The following is a 27,996-nucleotide window of genomic DNA, read 5'->3' on the forward strand; positions in this document are numbered from 1 at the left end:
CCTGTCCTATGTTCTTATTAAAACAAAGTAATTCGCAATATAATATTTTCTTTACATGTCTTTGCTGAAGAAACAGAGTATATAAGCATACCTATATAGCTGCCATGGGTACTTCATGTTGTTTTAAGACACATGACATAAATCCTGTGGTGACACCTGTTTTTTTCCATGGATCCCAGAGTTAGTCTAGATGCTTAGAACATAAACCCCACTTCATGTATCTACAAAATTGCTCACTCATGGTTTGACCAATTTACTTTTAAAAGTAGAACCTGGCTGCAAATGTATTTTCTGTTTCACAGAAAATTACATTATTCCCATAATTTTCACTCTTTTTATCTGAATAATAATAATAGGAGAAATGTGAAATTTACTCGGGAATGTGAGCCTGAAATAAAATAATGATTTTTATTTGAAACCTGCTTTTTCAAAGAAAGTGAAATGATTCATTGTAATGTTCATGTTTGATTTTATACACTATGAACAGCTTTAAAATGATATACAGAAAAGGCTGTACTGAAATGGAAACATCTGAACATTCTGTTCCATTACAAGCTCATCAGAACAGTCTTCTCAGATTTCTTCATAATGGAATTTTATTAGAATTGATAGATTTTCACACAAGCATGAAGTTTTGACAAGCATTTTCTGCAAGAAAGAAAGAAAGGTTGGTAGAGGACATTCTGCCAGTTTTATTTAAAAACCTCTGTATTATATTAAAAGAAAAAGAAGGAACCCCACCAAAAAATAGCTAATCAGTTCATTTGAGTTCTCTCTAGACACTTATCTACTATAGTTCTTCTAGAGAAAGATTCAATTACTTTGTACCTAAAAATATTTTTCAGTTCAAGGAACTTTGCCTCATATACATTTTATTCTCAAAAACAGCTCCAAAGGACAGTCTGGATAAAGGATATTTGCACTTGTCTTCTCACTAACATGCTAAGATATGGAGATTCTAAATTATTTGCAAAAATGAAATGAGTTTGATGCAGAATCTGGACTAAGACATCAAATAAGGCACCATTGTACAACCCTGCCTCACTTTTTCAAAGTAAAAGAAAATTAATCTTTTCCTGATAAATGTAACAACTTTGGCATGTGCAGTATAAAGGGAAAGCCATCATGTTGAAGAATTGAAAGAAATACTTATGAGGAAATAAAAAATAGTGGAACATCCCATTTTTGCTTCTCCTGCATAAATAATGCAACCAAAGGGCAATTAGCATCTGGAGAGTGGTTTCTTGTCGTATCAAGCACCACTTCAGCCACCAAATGATACAGATAAGTCCCCATTACAATGGAAAACACAGTGGGACAAAAGAAAATATTTCACTTCACTAGGTAAAATCCTTTATATAAAGGCCAGCTACAAAAGAGACAATGATCTTTGCTCCTGGACACCTACTAGCCATTAATGGAAAAGTTCTTCTGAAAACATACACATGCACTTACAACTCAGGCTCTAATGAGGACTTTGCTGTTTGATGACGACACATCTGGCATGCTTTCAGAACTCTGCAGTCCCAATTATAAAGCTGTCCAGCAGGAAGACACGTTACAGATCTGAGCTGTCAGACCTCTGAAATGAGGTTGAAGAAAAAAAAAAAAAGGGACAAAGAAAAGGGGTTAAAGATGAAGGAAAAAAAAAAAAAGGAGAAAAAAAAATGAAAGGAAGGAAAAGGAAGAAAATAAAGGAAGCTAGGGCTTGATTTGCTGTGGGGAAAAAAAAAAAAAAAAAAAATAAAAAAGAGAGAAGAAAAGAGAAGAAAATAGTGAAGAGTAAAATGCCTTTAAAGAAAAATTGTTCCTAGAGCCCCCATAATGTGACAGAGCTAATTTGTGCTTTTAAAGATCTAAAGAGCCTGCTAGCTGCAGGTGCCAAAACGAGGTTACTTCTGGCCTGGACTGTGGGCATCAGATAACACAGAAAACTTCTGTCCCCCATAGAAAAGTTAATGAGATCAACTCTTTTAGGATGCCCTAAAAGAGTTCCTTCAAGCTCACCCCATCCACATCTCATTCTTGCAGGCAAACAAAAAGTGTCTGGTTGAGTTTAATTGGCCAGCTAATACTTTGATATCCAGGGCTTTTCCTTGTCCTTGGTGTTACTCAGAGTAGCAGAATTAGGCCAACTTGCTGACATATGAAGACCAGTTTTTATCCATTTTTTTACTTGTTTGTTTGTTTGTGTGAATTTTCACTGCTGTTGAAAACCCAGATTTGGTAGTGAATTTTAATAAATCGGCAAATATTTTAAATCTGTTAACCTTTTTAATGTTCTTGTCATTTCATCATTCCTAGTGAAGTCCAAGGATTCTCTAGGGCATGTCTAAGCAAGGTAGACACATGAAGAAGAAATGGTACGTATGTTTCATGATGTGTTATAATCTAATTTATGTCTGTAAGAGATATAATATCATGGAATTCAGATATTATGTCGAAAATGCATTAAACATGCAAACTTTGGAGTCACAACTTGAGGATGACTTCATTACATGGAGTTGTTCCAAGATGCCCTGCTTGTTGCACATTCATCAAACAATATTCACAGCACAGAAAAACTGAACAGTTCAGCAAAGTTATTCCAGATTCCAGAAGCCACAATATTAGTCTCTATTACAGAACAACAAAAGATCAGTTACATGAAGCGAGAAGTCTGTATAATCTTGAAGAGTGGTCTCATGTAGAACTGCTGTTTCAGTAGTGCCCTTCAGCACACTGATCACTGGGACAGCTGGTCTTCCACTACCAGTTTGTCTCAGTAACTCAAAGCACACAAACTCACTGAAAAGGTCTGACATGCACAGAAAGGATGGACTGCAGGTCACTGAGTCCTGACTCTATATTTTCTGTTCAGCCAGTGTGTCTTCTAAGAGCTTGGTTTGAGAGAACAAAACATTCTTGGATATTCCCCAGAAGGGGAACTGCAGATCTTGGCCCCCATCCATGCCTGCCTGAGTCCGTGCACAAAAGAGAAAGTCTGGGCTAGAACCCATCCTTTCTCAGCAGAGGACTATGGTATCTTTGTACAAGTCTCAGGAAGTGTAACAAGGTCTCTGGTGTACCAGCCTCACAATGATGCTCTTTTTCAATCTCTCTTGTGCAGGTGATCACTTCAGCTCAGCTGTGTAGTTTCTCTGCAGCTCTCTTCACAAACTCTGCTCTCCTCTGGCCTTCAAGCACCATTCCACTCCTGCTCTGTACATCTTCCAGTGAGGACGATGGTGCCCTTTTACCAGCCCCTACTGTCATTTATCCAGGCCATTCTCCCCTCTGTCAATGGTGCTAAGGGAAATCACCCCTCAATGTTAAGAGGCCTGTCAGTTTAATCTCTCTTTTTTTTCACCTCTTAGGATAATGTAAAAACATTTTCCTTCAGAAAACATGTTTATGCAGCATCAGCATCAAAAAGCCATTTTCTTGTTTTCCCTAATGACTTTATCAGACACAGAGAAACACAATGAAAGATGTTGTTGTTCCTTTTCCTTCCCTTGGTCTTTATGTTTTCATGGAAGCTTCATTAGTGAGGATAATATTTGCGCCAGAATATATTCAACACATGGGCCTGACACTCATTCTGATGTATCACCAAAATTTGGGTTTTTTTCCTTGACTAAGCTCCCCACCATTCATCAAAAGCTATTTCAGGAAAAAAAAAAACAAAACAACAAACCCTGTGTTAACCTTCTGCCCTCATTTCAAGAGGAGAATGAGAGGATTTATAAAGAACTTATAGGGTTCATGCAGTGGGATCAGTATATGCAGAGACTGGCAGCATCTGAATTGTCAGACTCAAACTCAGACTTGAATTTTCTCTCTGGAGAAGGAGGGAAGTTGGTCTTTGCCAGCTATGCTGACCACCAGTATGAGGACATATGATCCTACTCCAAATGCTGGCAGAAACCTCCACATAATTAGAAATTACATAAACAAACAGAAATTTTGAAAACAAACCAGCTCCCACAAAACCTAAATTCCATCCTGGGGTTTTTCATCCTTTTTAGCCTGGTCCTTTTATTGGCAAAGCTTTTTGCACTCATGGGTGGCTTTTACAGGATGTCACTCTAAGTCCCAGCTTTTCTAAACTATCAAAATCTATCACTAGGATGACTTTGCTGAGGGGTGCCACTGCCTTTCCTATGCTATTTAGCAGCTGCTGGAGAAAGCATGACTTCAGTCTCACTGAGCAGTCATTTTTTCTGGGAATATATACCAGTTTTAGCCTTCTATATCTCCATTTCTCTGTGAGATGTTAGCAAGTTATGCCTACAGAAAAGTCAATATCCAAAGAGGACAACCGAGCTCAGCTGTGAGGCAGAGGCAGCCCATGTCCTCAAGAGTTTAGAGACCTGTTAGACAGTGAAGACAGAGAGTACATAAGGACAGTGTTACACACAGGGCAGACCCAGGGAGAATTCACTTCCCTGACTCCCAGTGCAACACTGGTTTCGTGCACTTAGGACATGTCCTTGGAGAACAAACTTCCAGTAATTTATATTCAGAAACTTCATTACCTAAACTTTTTGTTTATTTGGAAGAGTCCAAATAGATGAGCTTTACTTTTCAGGTCTTGCTAGCTTGCAGTCAGTGGGATTATTCCTTTTTGGATTGTCACATGTGGAGGAAGCAAGTCCAAGTCTCTGCCATCAACTGGTTTATCATCTTCCTATCCACAGGCTCCCTCTCACCTCTGACAGCACCCACTGAACCATAATTCTTGGTTGTATGTTGGTGAGTGTGTACATACGGAATGGGAATGGCTGGCTGCCATTTGAGTTTGCTGCAGGAGGTCTCTATTTCCTTAACTTTGCAGGCTAGTTTGCAGAGAATTATGGTGGGGGTTTGTTCTGGGGGTGTTATTTGCTCAAAGGAAAAGGCTAGAAATGCACATTTTATTTTTGAGCACTTTCTTGGCTGGTCTCTTAGGAAGAAGCTCCTTCAAGTCTTCCCCTCAGCAGTGAGCTTTTCTCTCTGTATATCACTGAGTCCCCTGCTCACAGTTCATCTAGAAGAGAGCGAACTGCTCAGCCTCACTTCATAGCTCTCAGGTCCCAGCTGAGATCTATTCATGAGAAACTCTACAGTACAAATCAAGGGACCCTTAGGGCGCTGTATAAATTCATAACAAGGAATAATCCATTCTCAGCATTGCATGCAATAACACTTTAAACAAACCCCAACAAAACACTGAAGAAAACATTGGGGGAAGGCAGAACAGCAGGGGAATTGCAGAATGGTGTTGCAGAAACACCAAATCATCCCACCCCCAGTGTTGTCAGGGTCCCTGAGTACCAGGCAGCACAGGCTGGAGCTGGGCTGTCTCCTTTAGAGAGGGGGATGCAGCATTGTGGATCAGCAGGTTGGATCCATCCACTTTGAGAGGGTGTCCACACGAGGAATGGAATTTTCCCTGGGTTTCTTCAGAGATAAGGCTGGGACTTGAGAGTCCAGTCCAGATCTGGAAAATCTTCCAGAGACTTCTCTCTGTCTCTTTGTTAGGTTTTCTTGGGAGGAGAAATAGGACAGTTAATCATCTAAAGAAGATAAATCTAAAAAATTAAACAGCATTATGTGGGCCCAAGACCATTGCCCAAAATTATAAGGAAAAATTATGATAGCCCTTAAATTATGCCACAGTTTACCAGGCTCCAGAATAGACTGCAATTCATTTTTCAGTTAGAGCCATTTGCTTCCTCCTGCCTTTCTTGTCATCTCTGTTGCAACACAGAAATAAAACCCAGTAATGTAACAGGATCCTGGGACATAACAAGGTGACTGGAAAGTTCTATCGTGTGAAGGAATCCTGGAGAAGCTTAAGGCAGAGTTAGGTTTATGCCTTTTACAGAGACCAGTCTCAGATACAGCAAGCAACAGATTTTCACTGATGAGTGGTAAAGAAATGCAATTTCTTCCCCTGTGTGGGGCTTGTTAAACGGTCCTTGTATGCTGAATTTGATTAGAATAAACAGGAGTAGCTCAGAGGGGCTTCTAACCTGGCACTGCAACCAAAAGACTTTTTTGATGGCCCACACCACACCTGAATCTCTCTGAGACAGAAAGGTCCTTGCTCAGGTCCTTGCTCCTTCACCAATAATTAGTGTAGCACAACCAGTGCATGCACTGTTAATTCATACATCTCTGACCACAGCAGGCAGGAAAGCTGGTCATGGACTAGTACTGTGTGCTACCAAGTGCTAATCACTATTTCAAAATATGGAAGATTTGTGTGCTTAAAATATCTCCCAGCTTGGGTTTACTAAGCAGTCTGCATTCAAACTTGCTCAACTTTCTCTACTCAGAGTCAATAATAACAGTTTAATGGCAGAACCATCTCATGAGATTTCCAAGAGTTTTAAAATTTAGTTGGGAATGTAAATGCTAAGAATTATTTCCTCTCTGTATTACCGTAACTTACCTTTCCAGAAGAAGTTTTGAGGGGGAAAAAATGAAAATTTGACCCAATATTTTTAAACGACTCAAAAATACCCAAACTAACTGGATTCATAAGAGACAAAAATGAAAAAAAAAACCCACAAGTAAACATTGCCAGGTAGTAATCTTCAAATTATGAATTAAAAACAATGCACTTGTGGTTCTTATTACATGAGAAATCCATAGAGCTTTTACTTTTTGCACAAGTTAATAACAAAAACTTAAGAGATTTTGTCTGGATTCCATGAGCTGTGGATTCCTCAAGTACTGAAAAAAGTGACAAGTGGGAACAGCAAGGAGGAATAGGTTTCATTGCCACTCTAAAAGGTGGTGTAGCTCTTAGCAGTTAAGGAACTACTGTTATAAGCAAAGAGTTATAGGGTTTGCTGTGAAAATAGTAGGTAGTATCACAGAAACATAGAATAGCCTGGGTTGGAAGGGACATTAAAGATTAACTAGTCCCAACTCCCCATGTGTGCTCAGAGCTACTCCTCCCTGGCCTTGAACCCTTTAAGGGTTGTGGTATCCACAACTTCCCTGGTCCATCTGTGCTTGTGTTTTCACTATCCTCATAGTAAAGAATTTCTTCCTAATAGCTAATCTAAACCTGCCTTTTTTTTTCTTTTTTTTTTTTTATGTGAATCTATTTCCCCTTGTCCTGCCACTACATGCCCTTGTATGCAGTCCCTCTCCATCTTTCCTGTAGGCTTCCTTCAGGTGCTGGAAAGCCTTCTCTTTTCCAGGCTGAACAGCCTCAGTTCTCTCAGAATTTCCATAGGGGAGAGGTTCTCTATCCCTTTGTTCATTTTAGTGGCTGCCTCTGGACTCCAACAGGTCCCTGTCCCTCCTGTGCAGGGACCCCAGCTCTGGATGCTCCAGCTGGGTCTCAGCAGAACAGAGCAGAGGGGCAGAATCCTCTCCCTCCCCTGCTGCCCATGGGGCTTCTGGATGCAGCCCAGGACATGTTTGGCTCTCTGGGCTGTGAGTGCCATGGCCAGGGCATGTCCAGCTCTCACCCACAGCACCCCCAGGTCCTTCTGGGCAGGGCTGCTTCATCTGTTCATGCCCAGCCTGGACTACACTAAGTATGCCCAAACTCAGGTTCATCACCTTGCACTTGGTCCTGTCAAACCTGGTGATATTCCCATGGACCCACTCCTCGAGCTGGTCCCCATTCCTCTGAACCACTCAAGACCTCATCAAAAGTCCCCTTGAGTCAATGGAAAAACTGCTCTTAGCATTACTAGGCTTCAGTTGGCTTTGAATTAGGCTTTGAGTTCAACTGCTTTGACAGGGCTGAAGGGAAAGGATGAAAAAGAGCAGAATAATAAAGAATGGAGCAGTAGCAGCATGAAAGATGTAGTCTCCAGTAGCAAGAAATGGGAAGGAAGCTGGGCTGTAGCAGGCAGCAGGGTGGTGAAGGGACTGCAGAGCTGTGCGTGTGAATTCACACCATAGCCATTCGCACCATTTCTCAAATGTTCACTTTTCTGAGCAGTAAATTCAGTCAGCTTTTTTTTTTTCCTTCTTTCTTTTTTTAATATATATTAATTTTTCTCAAGGAAAATAGAAGCATGCTGTTAAATATTGGTGACTCCAGGATGCTGAGTGGGAAGGTAATGATTTATAATACATTATAGGAGTGGGCATGATAAAAGTCTGAAAAAAGATTCTATTGCTCTGCAGCCTCTGGTCTCTGCATAACTTAAGCAACAAGGTGCCTCTTGCAGACTGCATGGTTTTAACCTGAAGCTATTACCAGCATTTGAGATAACATATTGTTTAATCCTTCTAACTTCAACATGAATCACTCAGAGGAATGAGGGGAGGAGGGGAAAACTGAAGGGAGGTAAAGAGAAGAGCTCTTGTAGGAATTATTAGAAGTGTGAGGTGCAGATCTGATGGTAAGGCAGACAGGGCTGCTGAGCTATCTGAGTAGGGAAGGTAGAATGCTACATGACAGCTCTTGGGGATTTGTGAGCACATCTACCAGGCTGGGAAACGAGGAGCACACAGTGGCTTTCCCCTAGGCTTTGGTCTCTGTCAAGGGCTATTTGAATCCCTGGCCAGTGATGTCTCTTTTAAAGCCATATCTTTTCATTCAGCAGTGACCACTGCTGGTGTCACTGGAGCACCGGAGTCTTTTCCTCATGGTGGGTCCATTCTCCAAGGTGAACCTCTCAGTACTGCCAGGCAGGGCCATGTCAGAATTGAGCATGCACCTCACATCCATACCCTTCTTTGGGGGTTAGGCAGCTTTTGGGCTGTCCAGGGCTGAGCTGAGAACTCAGGGATTGCAGTCAGGTAAGATCTTGGTGAAGACTATTTGCATACAATTACCAGCAGGCTATCCTAAAGCATTTTTGACAGAAAATAAAGTCAGTTGTCTTAGTCAAGTCTATATGTCCATCTCACTGAGACACTCTCTGTGCTAATGGCCCTATCCTCCCGTCTTTTCTTTGGCTCACTCTCCCAGACCCTTGGCTCACTCTCAAAGCCCCTTAGTTTATTTATTTCTGTTTTAAGAGGATTAGAGAATGCAACTTCTGGTACTTTCTTTACCTACGGGAAGCCTCCATTTTACTTGTCCCCAGCCCGTCAAGTACTTTAGTTTCAGATCTTTGACACAATCCAGCTGTTATTCTGCAAAGAACAGCTTGTTTCCTGTTTTTGCTGAGCCTGAAGGATATTTTTTGGCCAAAACATTAGCTTTAATACATCAATACATTTAATGAGATTTGTGTCTGCATCCAAAATTCACCCATGGTGGCCTTTCAGCCTTTCAGTCAGCTGTTGGCAGCCTTGTGGTCTTGACTATTTGTTTGAAATTCAAGCTTGCAAAGAGTGTTCCTACCGATTAAGGTGACATGAATTAAAATATTCCCTTGGAGTTTACTTATGGATAACCAAGAAAATGCATTTTTTTTTTCCTCAAGACAGGAGAAATAAGCCACAGCAAGTAGCTGGACATCAGTCATATAGACTCACCTTTCTCAGTCCTATTTGTGGCTTCAGAATAGAAAAAGAGCAGTATTTTTATTTCTCACCCTGAATCAAGGTGATTTTATTAAATTGACCCATTGATTTTAAATTGCAGTGAAGAAAAATCTATGAAACCAAGAGATGTCTATTTTCTGAAGTGACTTATAGGCAAATAAAACTTGCATATATGATGTTTCTGTTCATTTTTTTAATACCCAAATCCATGTGTCCGAATACTTACTGCCACCTATAGTCTCCTGAATTGGAGAAAATGTTACTTTGGGTAGCCAATCTCATGGAGTTTTTTTGGGTTTTTTTACTTTTTGTATTAGTAGAATGAACTACATCTTCCTTTCTGTCATCATTTCCCCTTCTATTTCAGTAATGATATTTCCAAGGGGAAAAAAAAAAAAGCATCAAAGTTTGGAACATGGGCTCATTTTAGCTCCATTATGACTGTTATTATTACTACCAGTAGTACTACTTAGCTCTTTATAGCTTTTTCTTATATATATCTTACAGAACTTCATAAAACAAGGAAATGTTTTTATCCTTGCTTTCCTGAGGCACTGAAATAATGAAATAATTTGCCAACAGTTAAAATGGAGGTTAGTGGAGTGGCTGGAAATAAACCATAGCTCAGACAAAGTTCAAGGGTCAACAGGGTAGAATAGCAGTTTCCAGTGTAAGTTTGTCAAATGTCTGGCAAAGTGCCCTGGTTTATATTGGGATTTGTTTCTTTAAGACAGAAAACTCAGTTTAAAATCAGAAGAAAGAATATGGGGCAATGGGTGATGGGAAAGCGTCATAATAACAGGTAAGAACAGAAAAGACTCTGGACTTAAGAGACAGAAAAATGTGATTGGAGAAAGTAAGTCAGGTATAAGCAAAAAAATATAAGCAGACCCATTCTAGATGATGTCACCTCTTACCAGAAAAGGGATTTTAGTCCCTTTCTATGGAGGATGGAAAAGTATTCACACATGACTCTTCAGACCCTTTATAAACATATAAACACTCTTTATAATTATGCTGAAACCAGGATTTTCTCTGAGGATATTTTGATCCTTGAATCTCTGGTTCCTTTCTCAATCCCAGACATATGTAACAAAAATAAAAAGGGGAAAAAAAAAAGATTAAAAAAAAACCCTCTACACACTGCCAACTCCATTGGTATCAGTCACAAATGCTTACAAGGATTACAGCGTGGTAATGAGCTTTTGTACTAATGGTACATCTTTTAATAACTGCTATCTGCACTTCCAGTTGTAAGTGATAAGTGAGGCTATATTGTTAATGACGAAATGCCTCACCTTTCTCCCACCCCCGTCCTGGTACTTCATCTTTCTCTGAATTCCTTGGCTGAAGGTTGGAGTTGATCCTGAAGCTGTTGTATGTGGCTGGTGCAGTCCAGCCGATCCCAGGGCTGAGCTCCTGCTCTGCTGCTCGCCCTGGGCTGAGGCACTGGGCACCCACACAGGAGCCTGGGCAGGATGGCCAAGTGGAAAACAGGGAAATGCTTCCAATCATGGCAGGGACTGAAAAAAGAAAGGAAGAATACAGTGTAACAGTAATAGTCATATTTCACAGGAAGAGAGAGCTGTGGAAGAACAGGAGGAACAGAGCATGGCACTCAGGCAGTGGCTTCAGCTTTCTGCTCTGCCTTCCTGTGAAATGTTGGCCAAAACATTTATTTTTTTCATTGTCTCCTCCAAAGCAAGTCTAGCAGCATTTCCCCATCTCACATGAAGGATTGGAAAGGAGAGGGAATGGGGATACAATCATTCAGTGAATGTCAGGTCATTACTTCTTGTGATGGAGACGCAATGTTGTGAAACTTTGTTGCTTGGGAGGTTTTTAAGAAGAGATTAGACAGTGTCAGTGCCAGACTGCATTGCTCATCCTCCCTTGGGTGCAGATAGGCCTGTATCCTGTGATTCTGTAGCTGCAGCTACATCTTTGTTTAAGCTTTACCTTCCCTGTCTCTGCTGATGTGGAGGCATCCCTCTCAGTGCTAAACCAGGCTCTCTGGGGCCTCAGTCTCCAACTGCACCTCCTCTCCCAGCACAATTTACAGTCTGTACCCACATAATCTGTGATACCATTGTTCTCTAACAACTTGATTTCTTTAAGAAGGAGTCTATGCAGCAGTGGGGGAAGATGTTGGAAAATTCTTTCAACTTTAGCATATGCTGAATGATCCCTAAATTTGTGGTTAATGCTTAGGTTTGAACAGGGAGTGCTTAGTGCAAATGCCAGAGATTACTGTGACCTTGTGTTAACTCCCTACATTGTGACTAATAAGTCTTCTTCCAGATAATTCTTCCTTGTTTACTTATATTAGTGACTAATATGTACTAGTAGATGTCTCAGTTTTGAGAACAGAGATTATGTGTCAGGACAAAGAATGGTAAGGGAAGTACATTAATGACGTGACCTCCTATTTTAAATACTCTGAAGGAGAAAAAGATCAGATGATCCGGAACCATATCCAAACAAGTCCGCTGAAATCATTAGCACATATGAATGTATCCATAAACTGTGCTGAATATGTATTAATTTCAGGAATATAACCTGGTTTCTTAGGTTACTGAGCATGCATGTTTTGATGAAAATTCCCCCTGCATCCAACGCTGCTAATGAAGTAATTTTGGCTCTAACCTAGCAGATTGTTTGGAGAGTTTATTTCCCAGTTTTTGGTGACACCCTGGTCAGGTTTTACTTCATGGTCTCTCTTGAGTAGATGAACATTTCTACCCAAGGCTGAGAGGTCAAAGAGATGCTTGACCGCTGTCTTGGAACCTGTTCGAGCAATATCCTCTGACCTGGGGCTCATTAGATCCAGCAAACCTGGTCCACACCATGGCAAACTGTATGAGAGGCAAAGATGGAATGGAATAGCTTAGAAAGAATAACAACAAAATTAATAAATACAAATAAGGAAGGATTTGGCGTCTTTACAAAGTTTCTAATAATACAGAGAATTAAAACTTTCTCAAACGATTTCTCATGGATGAAGTTGCCACCCATACTTGTAACAGCTGAGAACCTTATCTTCTCATCATGGTTCATAATAAAAGAAAAGGAAAGCATTAGTAAATATACTTTGTTCTTTGAGTGATACATAGAACTCACCTGAAATGGATTTTTCAAAAAGATTTCAACTCTTAAACAGTTTTTTTCTTTCTCTTTTTTACTTTTTTTAGATTTTATTTTAATTTAGAACAAAATGTATTCTGGAATTTCATGTGAAAGAGAATATTTACAAAGGGAAATGTCAGAAGCACAGCAAACACAGCTATCATTACCACCTGGAACTGCTTAAAAAAGTTTCCATGGAGAATTTTATCAAAATTAGCACATTCCAGAAACATTTTGGTTTTGCTGGAATGGCATTTTCAAGGGAAAAAAAAAAAAAAAAAGTTATATAAAAAATAGTTTGAGTGGCTTTATGTTTTTTGGGTTTTTTTTCCAGTAAACTCATTTTCTTGGATTTTTAAAACTAGAGATAGAAGAAAATCACTAGACAATGTAAGTGCATATAATAATCCTACCCTGGGAGAGAAATGGAATATTTTAATAATGTGAGGTCCTTATGATCTCTGCCTGCTAAGATTATATGGTAATAATATTTTTTTGATGCAGAAACAAGTGTAAATTCTTTATTCTACAAAATGTCTTTGCAGAGAAACAGTGCCATATAATATCAATACAAATCTGAAAAAAACTTTTTAAGAATTCCCCCCTAGATATATACATACTTGCTTCGAGTTTGTCAACGTTTTAAAAATATATAATTATCTGTGCATTTATGTATTCCATATGAAACAGGGTAATTTTCCTCATTCAACTGTATTTTGAGATATTAAATTTAAATATTCCATTAAGATGTTTGAACAGAAAATGTACTACTCAAAGCTTCTCCTAAGGTACTAGAAGTAAAAATATTCACCAGTGTTTTCATTTCACGGATGCACATGCATACTCACACATACACACAGAGAATAGCCCTATTGAAATAACATTTCTGATGGCATCAGTTTTAAAAATCTTTTTTTTGACCACTTCCACTGAAGAGCTATAGGGAGAGAAATGTTGCATGAGAAGAAGGGAGTGACCTTTTTTCCTAAATATCCTCCAAGTATTTCTTGTTTCAGAAACATTTCTTGTTCCTGTTCCAAGGGCAGTATCTTTGAGGGTAAAAACTATCAACAAATTTTCTGCTCATTCTATCTGTTTTTCAAAGCCATAATAATTTTAGCATAACCAATAACCCATGGTAAGGACTTCTAAATGCTCCCTTCTGTTAATTTCTAAATTCCCATCTGACAGTTTCATCTCATGCCTTAGCCTGCATTTTGAAAGACCCCAAATACTTTGTTTTCACAGATGCTTATCATATCATCTCTCAGCCATCTCTTTATTTAGGCCTCAGAGTTTCATGGATGGATGGCTATTTTATACTTGTGATCTCTCTTGTTGCCTTTTTTCTATATCTTCCCCAGTTCTCTTACTTACTCTTAGAGATGAGGAAAAGTAGAACTGCACACAGCATCATGTAAGGGACACCGCAGACTTGCAGTGCTTTTCTCTCTCTTGAATTCCTAAATCTATCTTTTATCATCCCAAGACCTCATTTCCCATCATGGCACGAATAAAGTGAAGATTTCTGTTCCCAGGTTCATCAGCAAAACCTGGGACTGAGTTCTTTGTGTGAGGAAAAGGAAAGTAAGGGACAAGAAGTTCTAGGTACAGTAATACCTTTAGATAATGATCCTAGGCAAGATGTCCAGAGTGAAAATGCTCACAGAAAGCTGCTATCTACAAGAAAGGCTGAGTGAGCTGAAAGATGATGAAGAGCCTGATGCCAAGGGTATAATTTGTCAGAGCATAAAAGATGGGGAAAGGTTAAAAAAAGGAATTAAAGAAAGATTAGCATTGTTTGGAAACTATGTATAGAAAGCAGTCTGATAAAGGAGAGCACTATGGTAAAAAAACATTCAACGTAAAGTCTGCTTACCCAGGAAAAAGGAAGAAACTGAGGAATAAAGTGCCCAGAGCTAGAAACTATCATCTCTGCTGCAGCACTGGCAGTTCATTTAATAACTTTCAATCCCATGTCTCGGTATTACAAGCTTTAAAAGCTCCAGCTGAAAACAATCGCTATTAATAACCCCCCTGCTTTGCAATATGAAAGCAGCAGGTACAACAGAGAGACACCTATAATCCCCCCATGTAAGACAGCAGCAGAACAGCACTCAGCCAACCATGGAGGAGAATCCTATAAAAATACCCAAATCCATCTCTCCATGATGGATGGTCTTTGTACAAGCACTAAAGTGTATTCCCTTTAGTACCACTGTCTATTGATGCTGAGCTACTAAGTAATCTGAGGGAAACTAGGAAGCGATCGCCATGATAAAAAATAAAATGGATTGGGGATAAAGATGGAATTTCGTCAAAACCATCATGATCAGAACAATATTGCCTGAGAAATGGGGAGCTTTATATCTGTCAACATGTCAGTGTTTGGACAGGAAACCAAAGCCTTGGAGATTGGTGTCAGAAGAGCGATCTTTTTCTTCGATAAGCACCATGCATGTACCAACATGAAATACAAGTGCAATCTTGCTGACTAGAATTCATGACAAGTAGCTCCTGTGAGAACAGTCTGAAACCATAAGACTGCTCAGATATTCCTGGATGACTTCTCATATTTACTAAGCATTTACTCAGATTTTACTCATGAAATGCATCCTGCTAATTCATAGGACTTTTCTGAACCATTCAGGATTTATTTCTGATTTTTGAATTGTGCCAAATCTTGCATACTTTATGTGGACTAATGAGAAGAAATCGTTAATGCTGACAAAATGACTCACAGGATTAAAGGTAACAGGTAGGATCAAGTTCTACAAAAGCACTAAGACTGTAATGCTGATAGCATTAGTAGGATTGAAAGCTGACTTAAAGAATTAACAAAAAAATTAGGAAAGATGTGTTGACACTGTGATTTTGTAAAAGAAAAACCGGGAAAAGTCACATAGAAAAAAGTTAACTAGTTAAATTTGACCTGGGGACTACCATGCTTCTGAACACCATGGGCAGAGAGGTGAGTACCTGAGGACAGAAGCAACTGTTCAGAGGGAATAATAGAGGGGTGCCAGGAAAGAAAAGCAGACTGAAACCTATTTCCTCTTGGCATGTGTTAGGTGTTCACAGCAGTGAGCAATCATAAAGTCACAGAATAGGTGAGAGTGGGAAGTGCCTCTGGAGTTCCTCTGGCCTTACCTCAGCTGATTAAGGGTCCCCTTAAACAGATTATTCAGGACCATGTCCATTTGTGATTCCAGCATTTTCAAGAATGGAGATTCTCTAACCTCTCTGGATGACTTGCTGCAGTGTTTGACCACCCCTACAGTTACAAAGCATCTTCCTGACTTTGTTTGAATAGGTTTTCTTGTGTTTTCATTAATGCCCACTGCCTCTTGTCCTGTTTACTGTGACTTTTTTACTGTCTCTCCTGAAGTGTTTATGCAGATTGATATAAGATCCCCTTGAGCCTTCCTTCCTCTAGGATGAACAGTTCCAGCCGTCTCAGCTTCTCTTCATATGCCAAATGTTTAATGTATCTAATCATCATTATGACAATTTGCTGGTATATCCATGTCTCTGTTTTGGGGAATTGACCCAGCAGTCCAAGTGGGAGCCTGATTCCTTTTTCTGCACTAGAACCCCTTAATGTCCCTGAACAAGGGGAAAAGGAATAAACAACAACCTGTGGAGTGAGTTTTCATAGCCTTTTATCAGGAGAATTTAAAATAATTCAATAGAACCACTGGGAAGAGATTGACAGCAAAGAAGAAAGTGAAAGCTGTGTGAGCAACTCTTGCACCAACAAGGGAAAATAGTGTCCAATTTCTGTTAAAATGGTTTTGGAAAGGAATTGATTGAAAACACAAGGTTTCTGAGACTTCCAGGCTTTAGAAGTCTGCAGAGGGATATTCATGAGTAGTAAGGCTAGAAACATTCAGCTGCTCTGAACTTGATCATTTGCTGCAGAGTTCCAGTGCCTCTCATGAGAGTATTGCCTGGTAAAACTTCAACTAAGACCCTTACAGCATAGCCTTAGCACCTTTAACAATTTAAACAAACTTTTGGCATGGGACAAATTTCTCTAGGCTGAAACACATCTCACTTTCTGAGCTGAATAGTTTGGGGTTTATTTTTTTGTTCATAAAATGCTTTCAAATCTCATGGTTTGAGTTATCTGTGGCTGGGGAATTGCAAGCACTTCTCATGCCTGAAGACCATTTCAGATGCTTTGCTTGTGCACAGATAATTCAATGTTTGGGAAAACAAAATCTTGGCATGGAGATCATCTGCAGCAGGTAACAAGATACTAGCTTCTTACACAAAGGGATAAGAGGACCAGAAATAAAAGAGAAGATTAGAAATATTAAGTCCATGGCACTGGGTAGCCTGTTTCTCCTACAAGATGTTCTGACTCAAAGGCTGAGACAGATACTCAAATAAAATGAGTATCAAGAATTATAGTATTAAACATTTACTGTCTTTCAGGCTTTAAGAAAGAATTTTCCTGGGGGCAGGTTATTCAGTAACCCATAACAATTTTTTTAAATTTGGATGTTTGTTTGTTTGTCTTTTTTATTCTCTGTCTGGTGTTGATGTCTGTGATTTTTCTTTGGGTCAGACAAGTCTCTTTTCATGGGAGACAGGACACTGAATCCATTAACTCTTGTTCTGAGCCAGCAGAATGGGCCCTACATTCCTCTATTATGCATTATCTGCTTTTGTTCATATGGATCATCCAAATAACGCTAAAGCATGGAAAAGGGTCCACAATCACCTGTGGCCTGCAGGGAAAACAGGGCAGATTTTCACCTTGGCTTTCAGTCTTAGATTCTATATCTAAGAAGGCTCACCTAGGTTCTCCCAGGATTCAGGAGAGGGTTCTATGCAGTGATCTGCAGGTCCTGTCTTGGACAATGATATTGAACCATCCATTGCTCTTGATGTTTCTTCCACTGATATCATCACTGCTTGAGTAATTTGCACAGATTATATTACTAGTGATATGAACTCCATCCCAAAACGTGCAGAAGTGTATAACCAAACTCTGACATCATATTAGAGGATGTTAAGAAATGTGGATGCTTCTTGGAATGCCTGTGAATCAGGGGAAAGGGAAACAAACATCAGGGAGGAAGAAAAAACTATTAGGTTAAAAGGCATTTTTGGCACAAGGATGTATGGGGATAAACTGGCAATGAATAAACATGGGATGGAAAGAGAAAGAGCATTCCTGGCCAAAAAAATAAAAAAGTTAATTTTAAAATTTAACTTTATGTTCATAACATCAATCTCCCAGCCTTGTAATATGAGGACTGGGAAAAGGAAACTTAATTCTCTTTTAATCCAAGAAATAATAAAGCAATTTTCAGATGTGATACCTGCATTTTGTGAACAGAAAGTCTCTACGTTCCTGTGATACTGATTCTGTAAGAAGAATTTAGTTCATATAAATTTATTTCAATGTATTTAATGAATTTTATGGGTATTAAGAATTTTACTTCATTAATGTGAATATTCATTGCATATTTATTTTATTCCACTGCTTAAATATTAATATAATTGCAACAAACTCAGGCAGAGTACCATATTGTGTTAACAATTTGTAAAAATTTTGACTGCATTTTTGAAGTGTTTAAATTAAGTTAGTGAAAACTTTAAATTCAAAATCAAGAGCTGGAGTATGCACAAGCCATCAAGGCTGTCAGTTGGAAGCTCCAACTTTCTTAGGGAAAGGATCTGGATAACTGTCATTTCTATGGCATCTGGCCATTGCCCCTCAGGATCTCCAGGTATGCAGGGAGAAGAGCAAATGAAAATAAGAAAATTGTATTTCAGATTAATTTCTAAGGAAGATTTGGGTTTGTAAGACTCAGAGGATTATGGGTTGTGTCTCAATGACACTCCTGAGAAATAAGTTCTGTCAGCAAATCTTTGCATTGAACTGCAAGGTGTGATGAAGATAAGGTAAGGAGCTTCACATGCCTCTAATTTGTAAGAATAAATTTAGGCTTGGTTCTACATATCAAATGTAGATATGTAGTGTAGAGATCTTAAATGATACAATATGAAGAAATGAGATCAGCACAGTAAACCTGAGCAAACAATTTTGCTTTGTGATGTGCATGTAAAAGTCACTGAGAAAAGCAAAATTCTTAATTCCCTCACTTTTATGCATATCAATTTTGCAGCTCTTTAGCTTCATTGCTTTGAATTTATTACGATTTGGAGGTTGATTTTTATAATGCTTTAAACTGCTATTGTTTTTTGAACCGAGTTGGGATGCTCAGTACACAATCCCTTTTCACTGCAGAAACCATGGCAAGATCAATCTGTGTAACTAACATGTACAGGAAATTAGGATAGAGTTTTCGTAATTCATGGGTTTGCATACAAATCTCCAATTTCTGAAACACAGACAGCACTTCCCTCCCTCAGAGCTGAGGATAAAAGCCTGTGAGTGATTCTGAGGTGCTAAAATATGATGGAGACAAGGAACAGATAAGAATCTGGGTAGCTAGGATAGACAGATATAAACACTAGCCCTGGATAAGATTTCAAGCAAAAATCTAATCAATAAACATATGGGCAAATGAAAATGCAAATGAGCCACAGAGGTATAAATGTTCAGGAGGAAAGAAAGATTTCTGTAATACTTACCCGTATTGCATTGACTTCAAGTAGCCCTTAAGTGGAACTGACGGTATTACAAACACAATAAGCACTTCTAGACAAACTGGAATAACAATCACTTCAGGAGCCTGGAAGCATTCACAATTCTGCTGTTGTCAACTCTTTCAGTGGCTTTAATTTTCAATGGTAAGCACAACTCCTATATAGTGTTGTCAAAACCGCAATGAAGTTATGTCATTGAATATTAAAGCGCTGGCCTGCGGAATGCCAAACACAGAGATTTGAATTTCATGCTCTCTACTAAACATCAAGACAAATATGTCTAATTTCATAAAAACCTCACCAGCCCAGAAAGGCTGACAATCAGGCCCAGTGTTGCCACTTTTCCAGCTGAAAATAGGAGTTTCTACTGTAAAAAAACAAAACAAAACAAAACCACTTCTCATGAGATCAAAGAAAGAAGCAGCATGGGGTTAGGATTCATGGATGTAGCATGAGGGCAAGAATGAAGAGGCTAGGGTAATAAAGGATACTGCTCATCACTGGACAGAAAATTCACATTTGTGCCTGAAAATTCTTTTCTTGTGTTGTTAGAAGAGTTTGGGAGGCAATTCAAGAACTGCATAAGGAAACTGAATTATTTACCCCAAAAGATAGGAGATTAATTTGCTATGGAGTTTTCCAGACTCCAGCCTTGATTTGTAAGCCTTGGTCTTGGCTTGTTCAACAGGAGGAATAACACACCTCTGGCCCTCATCAAAACCCTGTAGGTTTCTGCCTCCCTTGTCCTTCCTGTCCATGCTCCAAGGCATTCTCAGGGCCTCTGTCTTTCCTTGACTCTCCATGTCTTGATAAGACTAGATGTAACCTGTGGTAATCCTTTGAAAGCTTGTAGTCCCTCTGTTAAACCTACTCAGGCCTGAAATGTGCTTTTTCCTTTCGAGTAGGATTTATTCCATCGCACAAACTGTAGTGGAGGGCTCTTCTGAGCACTGGAAAGACCTGTGAAGCCATATGAACAGGAAATTCCCAGTAACCTCCAGCCTATAAAGGCAGTTTTCTTCTGGGATGTTTTCCAGAAGTTCTTGGTTTGACTTTGAAAGTAAAATTTTCTACCTGTTTTTATTGGATGAAATAGGTCTATTCATGGAATAGATACTCAAAGCTTACCAATTATACTCAGATGCCCAAAATAGTCTGGACACTGATATTCTGGACAGAATGAGTTCCATGCTGAAGTATTCCTGGCAGGCAATAAAAAAGGGAAAATTAATTGCTCAGTTTTATTTGGCCTACAGTTTATAGATAGCATTGTGAAAAGAAGTGCTCACCATTCTCTGTTTGTGCTCTGTGACCTCTCCAGTGTAAGACTGACTGAAATCCACCAGTCTCTTCACTTAAGTATCCTAAAGCCTTGAAAATTAAAAATCATTCATTACTCTGACTGTATTTTTAGTGCCTAACAAATAATCAACAATTATAATAATTAATGAGCTTTTTTTTCCTGCTGTTCCATAGAGAACCAAAAAGCACATTAGGAACAACACATTTCTCCCAAAGTTATATTGTTTTCAAGATATTTCCCTCTGACTACTTTATTTCCTTGGGGGGGCATTTCTGCACTCACAGAAATCTTTTGGATGCTCTGTTTTACCAGTGCTTATGCCCTCTGAGATCCTGCATTATTAATAATACTAATTATTGCAATTATTTATTATTAGATGAAGGATAAGAGAGTTTCCAGCAATTCAAAAAGCACAGAAGAGGATATAAGCCTTATCCTGTAGAGGCTGTGGTTGAACTTTTGGACCTCTGTGTCATGAAATTCCCCTGAGAATGAGGAATTGTACTTAAACTGAGCATCTGCTAAATGGACATAGAAAATAAATAAATATAAAGGCTTCATTACAACACTGGACTTCTTTCTCAAAAGGTCCCACCGGGGGGTGCTGATAAAAAAAATAAAAAATCCAAGCATTTGTAAAAATCCAGAATAGAGATGACTATCTGAGGATGTCCATTAACATATGACAATTTCATGAGGTACACTTTAAATTTCTGTATATGACCTTTATCTGTTCTAGAGGACAGAGAAATGCCTGGTCACGAAGAGGAAGGTGTTCTGAATGTTTAACCACAGCTCATAGTGTGCAGTGTTATGCAAGTTTTCTGAGCTAAAGCGGAGATAAGAGAGATGCTTTATCTGCAGATGCAGAATCAGAGCTCCCAAGCCAGTTGAGAGACCAAGTTCAGATACCAAACAGCTCAGAGTAACAACCCAGCACGGCACAAGGTCATCACACAGTCTGACCAACACAGCACTGTCGTAGTCAAAAAGAAATGTCCACATCTTGGACTCGCAACAAAGACTTCTGCTATTATGTAGAGGCTGTGGTGAGGCCTTACTTGGAGTGCTGTGTCCAGTTCTGGGCTCCTCAAGACAAGAGAGACGTGCAGCAGATTCAGTGGAGGGCTATGAGGATGATTAAGGGCCTGGAGCACCTCTCTTATGAGGAAAGGATTAGGGAGCTGTGCCTGTTCATCCTGGAGAAGAGAGAACTGAGAGGGGACCTCACCAGTGTCTGTCAGTATCTGCAGGGACGTGTCTGAGGATGGACCACACTCTGCTTGCTGGGGAAAGAAGACTTTGAGCAGATCTAGAGAAATTTTTAACTTTTTATATTTAATCTTCTAATTCTCCCTGCTATTTGTGTTAGGCAGATATTTGTTAGGCAGATAGTTAATCACTGCATAATTCATCAGAATTATGACAATTTAAAAGCAAATGCATTGTTGGAAAACAAAAGGTTGCTGCATATCAAATATTGCATCTTCAGCTTGGTCTAAAGCTGGAGAAATGCTGCCTGCAGTATCCCTGAGCAAAGCACATGAAGAAACCAGTGACAAAACACAGACAATCTTCTTTGCAACTATGGCTACAGAAGCTTTTAGGTATTGCTTCTCCCTTCAAAAGATGGGCATAGTTCCCCTTTCTGACAGACGCCCTTCTAACCAAGCTCACAGCAAGTGATTTTTATATCTGAAACACACTAAATAGAACAAAGAACAATAGATGTACAGTTGGAAACAGATCCAATCCAGCATTCCAAAAGGCTGCTTCTGAAAAACAACTGACTCAGAAACTTCTAAAAAATGTATTTATTTATAAAAACAATCAGAAACAAAGATTTGTTTTGTTTTGGTTTGCTCATGTTTTTCAAATGGAGTTACTCCCCCTTCCATTTATGTTAAAGGAGGAGTCCTGTCTGAGATTCCAAACGCTTAAATGGCAGTGAAGTATGTATTAGATGCAATCACAGAAAAACAGCATTGCAAAGGGTCTTAAGAGGGTGTGTAATCCATGCAGTTCTTTCCCCAAGGCAGGATCAACAACTCTAAGCCATTTGCAAGAGGAGATTGTCTATCTCTTGCTCTCAGTAATGACCAGTGATGTATTGCAAACCATGTCCTTACATATATTACACCAGAATTTGGAGAAGACAGGCCAGATTTAAGTCTTGCCAGCTGACACTGTGCAAACCTGTGGAAAGAAGCAATTCTAGTTCCAAACAGCCTTTGGTCTCAGCTGAAAAATCAGCTAAGGGAAAGAGAAATAATGTGTTATCACGGTTATTTTGTATAGAATTCCGAACGTTCTAGCATTAGCCTAATCCATCTTGGGTTTTTTTATGGCTAATAGCAAACCTCCAGCTGACCACAACTTGTGTTAACAAAATCCACAACATATTGCACAAATAATATGCAGAAAAGAAAAGAACTCCGTAAGGGACTCCTGTATAAAACCCATCTCTTCCACATGTTCAAAATGGCAACAAAGACTTGTATACCTAGCAGGATGTTTTTTTCTGACTGCACATTTACAAAAGAAAATGCTGCTTTTAAAAAAATAAATAATAATTAGAAAAGCATATCACATAATGGAGTTTTCCCAACACAGCAGGCAGCTGTGCAGCCAAACAAGCTTATCCACATTCCCTGAGTGATGGTTTATGTTTTGACATTGACTAACTCATCCATGCTTAGGGCACAAGCACTCAGACAATCTCCATCACCGGTTTCCCATTAGAAATCTTGATCTCTGCTGAAACAAGCTCAATTCCCTTCATTATTTCCCAGCTGACAGACGGCTTGAGAGGGAGGATATTACAAGTGTCAGTCTCTTTGCCTCCGGACAGGCCATGGATGACACAAGAAGGAGAGAAACAAACAAATAAAAAATATCTCCCTTTGTGTGGTAACTTTTAATGTGTTTGCTGTACCACTATGCTTCATTCATTCTCCCAAAACTAGTTTAGCAGAATATTTTCTTGGAAATCCTTCAGAGAAGGTGCTCTTGATCCCTTTTTCTCTTAATTTTAGTCAGGTTCTTCCTATTTCACAGAAGGAAGGAGGCAGCAATCCATCTTGAAGAACTATTTTGTTATTAGAAAGAATTATAAAGCTCTTCAAATTAGTTGTTTAATAAAATATAGCAAATATTTTTGAGAAGGATGGTGTTTTCTTACAAAACAAGACAAAGAAGAAGATGAACATTAATGCAGGCTTTTACATAAAAATCTTCAGAAAGATCATTCTATTTGTATTAATAATTGCATTTTTTTGGCAATGAGTGTTCAAGATCAAGATCTGTAGGTTAGCGACAACTGTCATAACTCCTTTAGTTTATGACAGAGGTATGACGTTTTGTGCTAAGAGTTAGTTATAAATATAGTGAAAAATAATCCCTTCCTTGAAAATCCTACTGTTTGAAGGCAGAAAATAGACGAAATTGAGAAGGAGCATAGAGAGCAAAGTATGTTTTCCACTTGGTACATGTCATTTGAAAATACAAACTGTTTCTAAACATACATGCAACTGTTCCCTCATTCTCTGGCCTCACCTTAGTGTGTTTGCGGGTACATCCCATGGTTTTCTGTGTGGAGGTACTCTAGAACTGTTCTTAGACAATATCATTAGGCATGAAATAAACATTTGTTGGCCCATTACTTGGTGACTGAATGTCATGAAACGACTCTCCAACACATTGCAACAATTCCTTGGATTTTAAAACATGACTTTCCCTGCTGACTAAGAGCAGTCCCTAACCTTGGCATGCATACTGGTTGCATGCCAAAGAATAGCTCTGGAGGTTGATAATTGTCATAATCCAAACCCATATCTGGAGCTGTTCTGTTTAGTAGTATCAGTAATCATCTTCTAGTGTCCGTGAATGTTCCCAGGAAGTGTTTTGCTCATTAAGGTAGTCATTCCCTATCTGTCCCCTCAGGGGAGATCTGTGATGGCCAGAGAAAGAGCATCACCACACATGTGAGCTTTATTAAATGCATACAACTAATCTGAGAGGAAAGATAATAAAAGATTGGTAATGTAGGGATGTCACAAGGGTAGTTATTGCCAAAGAGGATCTGTAGCCTCAGGAATATGAAAATACAGGTTTGGACCACATTAAAAATTAAAGCACTCCCTCTTAGATGTTAATATTCACAATTTCGAGGAGAATTTTCATTAAACCTTCTTTTTTTTAATATAGAATAAAAGTCTCTGGACATGGAACAGAAAACATGAATATTCTGGCATTAAAAGAAAATGAGACAAAAATAAATGCAAAAAATAAGGTAAAGGATGCAAAATAAAATAAGTAATGGAAAAACAAGGGAGGACTGGTATAATGTCTTGAGAAATCTAGTAATGACCTGCTAGAGGATGGAGGAGAAGGAGGTGAACTTTGCTTTATTGTGTATTTCTGTAGAGTGCAGTAAAAGAAAATTCTACCATCTGTCATCTTCAGGAATTTGGCATGCTATGACATTGGACAGGCTTGTTCATACTTCCAATCTGCTGCTCGCTCATTTCTGCTGAACAGTTTTGTTCTCCACCTCTCCCACACAGTTTTTATTTTTATCATTATTGTTATTATTTGGAAGTTGGATTATGTTTCATTATTCTTCTATAGCTTGAATTCAGTGAACTAAAATAAAATTACAGTAATAAAATGAACAACCTACTAAAAATAAATATATATATATGTATGTATATATATGAATACTATTCTGATTCCATTACCTGGCTCAATCTTCCTTTTTGATTTTTCCAGATGTCATTTAGGTATAATTTTTATGGTGATTAGTCTTTTCCAACTCAATGTTTGGATACAATATTAAATGAAATGTGTAATAATGAATATTAACATAAGACTAATTTTTACTGACATTAAAATCCATAAGTAATATGTAAGAAATTTATGTAAGCATGTTGTATTTCTTATTAGGGAAAGTATATTTCCTCAGGATATAGCAGGAAAATGTTCCTGTCAGAAGTCACAATTGCAAATCCAAAAGACAGAATTTCCTTGCTGTATGTCACTGAAAGCCCTAGATGTGGGATTTATTTAACCCACCTGGCCCAGCTGGGTGGTAATGTGGATATCAATTCCCAACTGATCTCCCATCTGGAGAGATCCCAGCCACCACTGTATGCTCCAAACAGAGGCCACCCAAAGAGAAGGGCTTATCGTTTCCCTCTGACAGCCACAAGGACTTAGACAAGCATTTCAGGGCACCTGCTGACCTTTTTGTAAATGCTAAATGCTAAAACAAATCTATTCCTAAATCACAATAGTTTCCTAAATCTGCTAGATTAGAGCTTTGAATGGGTAAAATTCGTGGTTTCATTGTCCAGGATACAGATTAAGTTTCCAATATTTCCTGATGTCCTGAGAGAAGAAAAGAAAGGAAAAAAAAAAAAAAAAAAAAAAAAAAAGCTTTTAATTCCTGCAGCTACTTTAGCTTTTGTTGGAATCTATCTCCTACTTCATATTCCAGATATTCAAGATAGTTGCAGCTTCCTATTTCAGTCACAATTTAACTAAAAAAATAGACTTCAGGATTGTCCACATCACTTTCAGGAGAAATTTTAGAATCAATATGTAGCTTCAAGAGGAAAAAGGTTGTTTTGTAGAAAAAACACGTAAGAATAGAAAAAAATCCAAATTATGAATTGCAGAATGAAGAATGTCAAAATACAATACTTTGGAAGCAGATTACTGAAAGACCATTTCACAGGTTTTCAGCACAATATGTTTTCAAAATTTTAAAATTTATTTATGGGTATAAATACAAATTTATATTATGAATTATAAATTTATATATAAATTAGGTATAAATTAGGACAACTAAAGCAACTTCACTGAACTGAAATTATTATAATCATACAATTACGTGAAGATCTAAGTTTGAGGGAAATGAATATTTGTTCAGATTAAAGAGCACTTTCTGTGGTTTAATTTTAACCTGAAGGGAAAGGGTGAGGTTTTGGGATTATCAGGAGAGGCAAAGAAAAACTAGAAAAGGATTCACTAGGGCAAGAATCAGATAGACTGCAGGGAAAAACTTGAGACTCGAAATATTGAGAGTGGTGATGACTCAGGGGAGTTATACTAGACTTGGAGCAGTGAGTTTCATAGCACAGTTTGGCCCACGGCCTGGAAAGAGTCTTCTTGCTGTCTGTCAATGTTCAAACGAATATTCTTCAAATTTAGCACTCTCTTTATAGTGTCATCCATCTGGGGATCTTCAATGTTAAGGTGTAAGAAAGATAAAAATTTGGCCAGTTCAGGGGAAAGTGCTTCTTGCCTGATGACACATGTTATGCAAACAATAAAAATATTTACAACATCTGTGTGAAGAATTATCTTGGTAATTAAGACATAAATAGACACCTTTCTCATAAGTCAGGTTTAACAGATAATTGTTTGGGCGATAATGATGGAATTTAGATTTTCTTTGGTTGGTTGGTTGCCGTTTTTCTTTTTTGCTTTATTGTGTGACTCTGGGTTTTTGTTGTTTGTTGGTTTGTTTTTGCTTTGGTTTGGTTTATTTTTTTTGTTTGTTTTTGGTTTTTTGGGGTTTTTTTTGGCTTTTTGTGGGGAGCTGGAGGGGGTGGGGTAACTCGAAATTGAAGTCAGAAAATCGCATTTGTGGAATTTCCAGGAAAAATAACTGACTTCTAGAAATTTCATCCAGTTAAAATTGGTATAAGCAAAGCAGAGAAATTAAAGAAAAAACACAGACTAAGGAAAGATGAGGGAAAACCCCTAGATTTGCCTAGAATCTCCCCTGTGAAGAGTCTGTCTCAACATCCTTTGCACAACACAGTGCAGTATTTGACACAGCATTGAAAGTACAGAAGTTCTCCCCACTGTCTGTGTGAAACTTTATATTCACAAATAATTTGATCCACAAATCATTGTGTTTGAGCTACTACTTCAAGGACTTCTACAACTCACCTCTCATTCTGTTCCCTTTCTTTAATTAGCCAAAAATACAGTGAGGACAAGTAGCAGGAGGAAAATAAAAAAAAAAAAAAAAAAAAAAAAGTAAAAAGAGAAAAAAGGTAAAAAACGAAGTAGGACTGTTTTGTGGTGGGTAACGTTCCTCGGGTAAGGTTCCTGCCTCCAATTCTAGCACTGAGAGTAAACCAATCAAGAGGTACTCAGCACCATTCTCAGGTTTTATACAGATGCACTCAGATGTGATTTTTAGATGAAGTTCAGAGAAGGTGAAGAAACTAAATTATTCATTAAATACAGGTGGAGAAAAAGGTGAAAAGAAAAATATTTAACTGTCCATTCAGGTAGTGAGACTGTAGCAACACGCTACATCCAGGTTTCTAAATTTCCTGCACATTCAGGTCTGGGGCACGAGGCCAATAGAAAGCCAACGATGAATGACGTTGTTGGGACGAGTCCTCGTCTGGGTATCTGAGAGGTTTATCGTCTCAAAGAGGACCCAAGGACAAGAACAATAATAGGCTGAGGGTCCAGGGTTATATATG

The 27,996-nt window shown here is 38.6% G+C and overlaps 1 protein-coding gene across 2 annotated transcripts; it reads right to left on the reverse strand.

Moving 5' to 3' along the window:
- Positions 1-586: 586 nt before the first annotated feature.
- Positions 587-27,967, reverse strand: LOC147648596 (uncharacterized). Of its 2 annotated transcripts, XM_086867437.1 has the most exons (7): positions 27,449-27,967; positions 20,475-20,556; positions 20,314-20,387; positions 19,171-19,400; positions 17,364-17,607; positions 10,731-10,955; positions 587-5,507 (listed from the first exon to the last, which is right to left on the reverse strand). In XM_086867437.1, the coding sequence occupies exons 5-7, from the start codon at positions 17,473-17,475 to the stop codon at positions 5,356-5,358; spliced, it is 489 nt and encodes a 162-aa protein (XP_086723563.1). In that variant the 5' UTR covers positions 17,476-17,607; positions 19,171-19,400; positions 20,314-20,387; positions 20,475-20,556; positions 27,449-27,967; the 3' UTR covers positions 587-5,355. The 2 variants fall into 2 exon arrangements, with proteins under 2 accessions (XP_086723563.1, XP_086723564.1); XM_086867438.1 differs by lacking the exons at positions 17,364-17,607; positions 19,171-19,400; positions 20,314-20,387; positions 20,475-20,556 and having other exon boundaries at positions 2,373-5,507; positions 27,449-27,964.
- Positions 27,968-27,996: the final 29 nt, after the last annotated feature.

Source organism: Cyanistes caeruleus, chromosome Z, assembly GCF_971803275.1.
Source record: "Cyanistes caeruleus chromosome Z, bCyaCae1.hap1.1, whole genome shotgun sequence".
Lineage (NCBI taxonomy): Eukaryota > Metazoa > Chordata > Aves > Passeriformes > Paridae > Cyanistes > Cyanistes caeruleus.

Coding starts and splice junctions, on each gene's coding strand:
- LOC147648596 (XM_086867437.1), bottom strand. CDS start 17,475: ATGATATCAGTGGAAGAAACATCAAGAGCAATGGATGGTTCAATATCA. Junction 10,956..17,363: donor TGAATCCTGGGAGAACCTAG/GTGAGCCTTCTT, acceptor TTCTTTTTTCAG/TCCCTGCCATGATTGGAAGC. Junction 5,508..10,730: donor AGGACGGGGGTGGGAGAAAG/GTGAGGCATTTC, acceptor TCTCCTCCCAAG/AAAACCTAACAAAGAGACAG.